General features: G+C 33.0%; 1 protein-coding gene across 2 annotated transcripts; it reads right to left on the reverse strand.

The window, feature by feature from the left end:
* Positions 1 to 780: 780 nt before the first annotated feature.
* si:ch211-214p13.9 (cell surface glycoprotein CD200 receptor 1) lies at positions 781 to 7,352 on the reverse strand. 2 transcript variants are annotated; one of them, XM_067409746.1, is made up of 7 exons: positions 6,609 to 7,352; positions 5,618 to 5,674; positions 3,729 to 4,031; positions 3,178 to 3,453; positions 1,881 to 2,010; positions 1,706 to 1,769; positions 781 to 1,591 (listed from the first exon to the last, which is right to left on the reverse strand). In XM_067409746.1, exons 1-7 carry the CDS (start codon positions 6,676 to 6,678, stop codon positions 1,499 to 1,501), a joined length of 993 nt encoding a protein of 330 aa, XP_067265847.1. In that variant the 5' UTR covers positions 6,679 to 7,352; the 3' UTR covers positions 781 to 1,498. The 2 variants fall into 2 exon arrangements, with proteins under 2 accessions (XP_067265847.1, XP_067265848.1); XM_067409747.1 differs by lacking the exon at positions 5,618 to 5,674.
* Positions 7,353 to 7,721: the final 369 nt, after the last annotated feature.

Genomic DNA, 7,721 nt, shown 5'->3' on the forward strand with positions numbered 1-7,721 from the left:
TAGAAGTAGATCGAGGGACAAAGGTACAAAGCTTTAAGATCTAAATTTGGATCAAATGAAAAACAACACTGTCATAGTTCTTGGGGAATCCCACGACAAAAAACAAAAAAGAAGGTGATCGGCATCCCACCAGTTTCAGTTTCTGCAGGAGTATCTGTGTGATATATGAGGGCGTACCTCGTTTCCAGTTACAAGCCTTCAGATAGGTATACGATTACCCCTAAATTTCCACATTGTTCCACTAAACACTGAATCAAGGGGACAGTGTGAGATTTTCATCTCAAGGGACAAATGACTAAGACTCAAAGGGTCTGACTCGCCATCATCTGACCACAAATCTCACAATGGTGCATTTTTTTGTAACACTGAAGGGGATATGTTAAAAGCAGGTAACAAGTAACATACTCCCTATTTAAAATTGACCATTTTGTGGCTCGTTAGAAAGACCTATACAACCAACATCACTGCTCTACACTCTTAAAAATAAAGGTCCTACTGTCATCGATGCTTCCATGAAGAAGCTTTAACATCCATGGAACCCTTCTATTCCATAAAAAAGGTTCTTTATAGACTTAAAAAGGTTCCAAAAGGGTTTTTTTTTTAACTCTGATGCCACAGAAGAACTATTTTTGGTTCCCTAAAGAACCTTTCAGTAAACAAGAACAAGAAGTTTTTCTTAGTGTGAACATTTTATTAATCAAAAAGTAAAAAAGGACGTTTGTCTACATTAAAGAACCTTGAAAGGTTCCATAGATGTTAAAGGTTCTGTATGGAACCATCAATGCCAATAAAGAACCTTTATTTGGGGGAAAAAATGTTCTTTAGATTATTAAAATATTCTTCACACTTAAAATTGATCTTTTAAGAACTGATTAGTGAAATGTTCTTTCAATGGCAAAAAATGGTTGCTACAAAATTGGAACCTCTATTTTTAAGAGTGTTTATGTGACAAGGATGAGTTGATGAATTAAACTCAAAGACCAAATAAGAACATATGCAATAATGAAATCTGAAGTAATAATAGCATTTATTTACATGATTTAAAATCTGTGCAATATGTAAAATATCCTCTCTTTACAAGGAAAAAAAACTTTAGTATTATTAGTGGACAATGGGTAGATTTTTTATTACCTTTTACTCTCTGAAAGGAAAGATATCTGTACAAATGCGAAAGGAACATTTTGTTCAACTGATTAATATCTAACCAGGCTTATAGAAATCTACATATTAGTGATATCGCTGATGCTGAAGCTGTCCCAGTCATTCCTCATCACAAACTAAGACAAATGTTCCTCTGTCATCATCTGTCATGATTTGACTCAGTGTGACTTTTGTTCCTCAGTCAGGCTCTGTTTGCTTTGGGGATGCTCTCTTGAGATGACTATTTTTCCACTAGTATTGTTTTTCATGTGCAATTTTGACCACAGAAACGTCTTTGCCCTCTTAATTCTCAAACTCTTCTGATATCCTGTTTCATCATGAAAAGTGAGTGTGTCTCTCAGGCGTTGAAGAGTTCAGCTGAGGAGTTGTAGATGGAATTGACTCGCTGTATGTAACTTGCATAGGGTTCCACCTCTTCGACATCCGCAGGCTAAACACACACAGACATACGCTTTAATGAGCTTTTACAATGGACCCTACATAGTGGATAAATGGAGTTTGGTGCAGTATATGAAATAATACGTGTTTGACAGAGAAGTGTTACCTGGGCTGGTTTGTCTTCAGCTGGTGGTGAGATTTTGGATTTGCAGCAAAGCATCTTCAATGCACTAAAGAGAACACAAAGACAAATAGATATCGATGAGACAGCTGTATTAATGAATCATCATATCATGCAAAGTGATTCAACAGCACTAATTCAAGGTAGTAAAACAACCCACCTTATGTGCTTTGGCTTTCTGTGTAGTAGGCAAACCACGGCCAGAGACACAATAATTAATAAAAAAAAAACAGAACCAGATGAAATGGCAATAATAAGTTCCTTTGAAAAATTTCCTGTGTTTGGTATATCTGAAAAGAGAGAAGATGAATACTGTGTAATAATAATTAATGTTACATGGGTTAAATTTTATTTCAAGGAGTCTTTGTTACAGTGTAATTACACATTTACTAAGTGATATTAACTAAAAACGTAGATATTGAGAAGTAGAAGTTAACATTAGTTAACTGCATTACTTAACATGAACTAATAATGAACAACACTTCTACAGCATTTATTAATCTTTGTTAATGTTAAGTTCAACATTTACTAATACATTATTAAAATCAAGAGTTGTATTTGTTAACATTAGTTAATGCACTGTGAACTAACATGAACAAACTATGAACTGCTGTATTTTTATTAACTAATGTTAACAAAGATTAATAAATACTGTAACAAATGTATTGCTCATGGTCAGTTCATGTTAGTTCATACATGTTACCCACTTTACAATAAGGTCTCATTTGTTAACATTAGTTAATGCATTAGTTACCTCGAACTGACTATGAGTGAAACATTATTACAGCATTTATTAACCTTATTAATGTTTGTTTATAAAATACAATCATTCATTTTTTATTCATGTCAGATCACAGTGCATTAACTAATACAAATTTAAAAAAAAATGTAAAATGTATTAGTAAATGTAAACATTAGTATTAACTAAGATTAATAAATGTTGTAGAAGTATTGATTATTGTTAGTTCATGTTAAATAATTAATTAACTAATGTAAAAAATGGAAACCTTATGTAAAGTGGTACCATAAACTCTGTAATAGCCTATTGTCAAAACCGATTCTCTTTTAATACAAGCCATTGTACTAAATGAGGTAAATTTGCTCCATATATCATCAAAGGGTGTTTCTTTGCAAAATATTTGCAAATTTGACCCTGTGGACTTTTAGAAAGGTACCTCTCCTAAATACTTTTCACTCTTTCACTGGTTTATTTGTCCAGTAACATGTCTAACAATGTATATACATGCATAAAATTAGAATTCCATATGAAGTGAAATGTTGTATTTAGATATATATATACATGTAATTGTTTACTTTACTCATCATATGTCACATATTTAATTTAAAGCTGATATATCTGACACTGTTGTGTCAAACTTCAAAACAGAATTTACTACTGTTCCACTTCAGAAAACAACTGTCAGTTCCTTTTAAAATACAGTGTGTGTAAAATTCACCTTGTGTAATATCAAGTGTGCTCTTCTGCTGCATAGAGCCGGACTCAGACGGGTATGAGGCCACGCAGGTGATGTTACTGATGGTCACATCATCAGGCAGATGTACGTGATTCTCCATAATGAAAAATGTATTAACCTTCTTGAAAGAAGTGTTAGTGAAGGAAAAGTTCAAGGCAGGTTCCCAGTGAAGAGTGGGTTTCATCTCTTTATATGTGGCCTTACAGACAGCAATCCTCTGACCATTTTCACTGTCCAGCTGAGTTTCTAGGCGGGTAACTAAAAACAAACAACTTTAATTTAATTTGAATATCGGTGTGATATCAGTTAAATACTATTGTCTTTATTGCCAACTCTAAATACTTTTTTTTTTTTTAATTCTTCACTGGCTCATGATGAAAGAGAGGTGAAACAGAGAGATGTAACTAGTCTATCACTAAATAAAACTAGGTAACATCGATGGTTAGTGATTAGTAGAATGACACCTAACCTGTGATTTAAAACATTTTAACAGTTTTTGCAATATTTTTACAATAAATTCTGCTTGTACTCACCGCTTACAGAGATATTTACAGATTTGCTTCCTCCTTTATATGATAAATCACACAAGTAAAATCCTTCATCTTCCACTGAAATCTTGGGAATGAATAAGGAAACTCCATTTGAAGTGTGGCTCAGATTCTTTCCATCATTACAAGTGTCGTCCAGTTTGGGTGACAAACCAAGATAACATTTTTTGCCTTGCATGCTGATGTTCCACACAATAAAAATTAATTCATTCCATTTGACATCAGTGACATTATCGGCACACCATAAAGTGACATCGCTGTCTGCCACAAAGGTCTGCTCTTTGAAAACTGCAACAAAAAAAAGAAGAAAAAAAAATGTATTGTACAAAATCAGATGTAATATTGGATTAGAGTAAAATGTCTGTTTATTAACTAAATAAATATATAAATAAAAAATGTGATCTGCTTTTACATATATTAATGTCAATTAAATTATATTAAATTAATATAATTTAAATAAATTCAAATATAATTCAAATATATACAGTGTTATATGGTCAAAAGTCTGAAATAATTAATATTTTTTAATGCTAAAAAAAAGTCTTGTATGCTCACCAAGGCTGCGTTTATTTGATAAAAAATACAGAAAGAATAGTAATATTGTGAAATGGTATTACAATAATAAAGAAAACTGTTTATGTATATTTCTGTTTTAATATATAAGTGAAATTTATTCCTGTGATGCAAAGCTGAGTTTTCAACATCATTACTCCAGTCGTCAGTGTCACATGATCCTCCAGAAATCATTCTAATAATGATTTGCTGCTCAAGAAATATTTCTTATTATTATCAATGTTGAAAACAGTTGTGCTGCTTAATATTGTATTTGGGTAAACTGTGATATACTACCATTAAAAAGTAATATTTTAAAAAAATAACAATAACAATCATACTTTTGTTATTTTAAGGAGGTATTAATGAAAACGGACAGTGAAGAAATTTATAATGTTATGAAAGATTTCTATTTCAAATAAATGCTGCTCTTTTAAATTTTCGATTCATCAAAAAATCCAGAAAAAAAAAATATTGTGATTTTCACAAAAATATTAAGCAGCCAAAACTGTTTAACAGTCCTAATAGCAAGGACCATTATTAATAATTGAGTATCAATATGAAATGAGCACCAAATCAGCATTTTAGAAAGATTTTAAAGAAGTAAAATATAATTTAAAATATATACAAATAAAAAGTTATGTTAACAATACCGTAGTACATTACCATTTTACTGTACTTAAATTTTACTGTAATTACATTGTACTTTAATCAAATAAACACAGCCTTGGTGAGCATAAGATACTTATTTAAAAAAAAAAAAAAAACTAACAAAAAAAAAAAAAAACTAATTATTTCAAACTTTTGACAAGAAGTGTAAAATTGGGGTATTATGACACATTTTGTGATATTTCCCCCCCTCTATACACTGAACTTATCTCTCCCTGCCATGCCAAACTAGTTTTATCCTTTGGTGTGTCATTTCCTTTTTTTAACCCTAAAAATAGTTACAACACACAACAGCTCTATTCTTACAATAGATGTAACACAGCTGGCACTTTCCATCAGTAGAGTTCATTCAAGACTTTTCAAGACCTTTTATTAAAAAAAAACAAAACAAACAGAAGCACAAATCCCATGTTTTTTATAACTATGTTAGATGTGACGTTGAGCTATTGTCTGAACAGGAAAAGCAGCTAGTTTAGAAACATCTAACGTACGTATTCCCCGTAAAATGGCGATTCTATAAAATTCGACAATCAATGTTTTCTTAAAATCAATTGATTTTGTATGAGTTTTCTGTTCTTGTACCCTATTCATGAAAAGTGCCAGTTTATTTATAAATGAAAAAGAGTAAATTATAAAAGTGTATATTGTCTGACCTGTCAGTTTTTCAATCACAGCATCTTGATTCTGATGTGATACAATATCTTGATCTCCTAGGACAGTTAGTGCACAGCATGTTAGTGACAGGTTAATGTGAGCGCTCAGCACATGGAAACACAATCATTCACTCATGTGAGTTTTCCAGTTATGGGGGATATTGAAGGTTTAGTACATTTACCGGTCATACTTGTTAATGTTAGTCAGAGGTGTACGGACCAAAAATTAGGCAAACATATGCTTTTGTTATTGTAGCACTAGAGGAAAGAGACCTAATTCTGAAAAATATGCAGTTTGAACACCTGGCCTAAAGCAATGACTGCCATACCACCCCATCTACCACATTCAGTGGCATTATTGTAAAAAGTCACACCACAAATGCCACTTGGTTCCACATAAACAACTACATTTACTGTTCCACATTTACAGTTTCTTTTCAGATGCTTCTGTCAGCCTCAAAAACCTCAACAACTCATCTCCCCCTAAGAATCCCCCCTGAGAGGAAGAGCGCTTCGTCATGGCATGTCCTCTCAAAATAGCAACAAACACATTTAGAAACAAACACAAAGCCTTCACATGCACGTGATATAACAGTTTTCTCATTCCCATTATGAGATCTACTGAAGTACAGTACACCGTAAATGTCTTTGCATTTTAAGTGGAAGAATATACATTTTTTTATTTTTCTCAATTGATTAACATTTAAGCCACAATGATTCACTTCACACTTTCAGTATACTTTCTCTAACTGATTTAAACAATGCCAAGATTTCACCTTTAAGAAAATACCCAAAAAGTATTTTGGGACACTTATAAATGTATAAACTGAATTATTTTAGAAATAAAATATCAAGTCCATTAGAAATAAAAGATCAAGTCAAGTGGCATCCGCAAACTGATGCTAGACTAAGAAGATTTTAGACATGAAGGCCAAACCATCTACATACAGCGAGATCAAAAGAGTATCAATAAAAATGTATGTAGACTCACCTTTTGAATGACTTCTTGCCATAAAGATACTTAGGAGGACGACAACCATCAATGTCTGATTGTTCGCCATCGCTGCACTTCAAATCTCTGGTCAGACTCCTCTTCGCTCACCTTTAAATGTGCTTTTTGTGTCTGTTCTCTCGGGTTATGCGCACTTGTAGTCAAAGCACCTTCTTCAAAAGAACTGAAATGTCATACATTTTTTTTCTTTACCATGAACTTAGACTGACTTTATCAAGGTCTTAATAATACAGTAATACATGCTGATCTGAGGAGCTGTTTATCTCTCTATTAAACTTTACTCATTCTCTCTTTCCCTTGTCTGAGTTCTCCTCCTTTTGTTTCCTTCAGCAGTGTGACGCTGTTGTACACTCCTCCATTTTTTTATCATTTCATACTCTTCTCCCACATGAAAATGCTGACTTCCTGTCTTGGTAACCACGACAGTCATGTGAAAACGTTTTCTTAGTGCAAGAAGATTGCAGTTTGATAGTGTGTGATGTGTTGATGGTGATATGTATTGTCTAATTTTGTTGTTTTACCTGGTAGAATGATTATAGTAACGTGACCTTTTATCTCCTGCTGTAATCTACGATTCAATAGAAAGATGAAAAGACTATTTGGATAATTTCAATTTATTCTCTTCCTCACTATCTCTGACAAATGAGACTAAGGCCCTGTATTTTGGTGGATCGGATCACAAAGAGACAAGGCAGACACATTCCTGTTTACACCTGGTATTTTAATCTGTCTCTTTTGTCCACTTTCAACCACCTCTGTCCTGATTTCTTTGAAGGGAGGGTCCATGGGTGGGTAAATGTATGGGTTTTTTTCAGATCTTTCGATCTAATGGACAATATAAGCTCACGCAATTTACATATGAACACGCCCAGAGACGACAGAAAAACATACGTAGAGCAGCAGTTTTATTTTCTGCTCTGACAGCCACAAGACCACGCCGAACACAGTGAGTGTATGTTAGAACATTTTTTGTCTTCAAACCAAACTTGGGTCTTTAGCCGACAAAGTTTAAATCCTGTCTGGCTGACTCGCTTCACATAATATTTATGTGTTAATGTTAATGTTTAGGCAGAGAGTAGGCAGTCTTTTGTG

This window comes from Chanodichthys erythropterus, chromosome 14, assembly GCF_024489055.1.
Source record: "Chanodichthys erythropterus isolate Z2021 chromosome 14, ASM2448905v1, whole genome shotgun sequence".
Lineage (NCBI taxonomy): Eukaryota > Metazoa > Chordata > Actinopteri > Cypriniformes > Xenocyprididae > Chanodichthys > Chanodichthys erythropterus.

Coding starts and splice junctions, on each gene's coding strand:
- si:ch211-214p13.9 (XM_067409746.1), bottom strand. CDS start 6,678: ATGGCGAACAATCAGACATTGATGGTTGTCGTCCTCCTAAGTATCTTT. Junction 5,675..6,608: donor GGCAAGAAGTCATTCAAAAG/GTGAGTCTACAT, acceptor TAACTGTCCTAG/GAGATCAAGATATTGTATCA. Junction 4,032..5,617: donor TGTGATTGAAAAACTGACAG/GTCAGACAATAT, acceptor TTTTTGTTGCAG/TTTTCAAAGAGCAGACCTTT.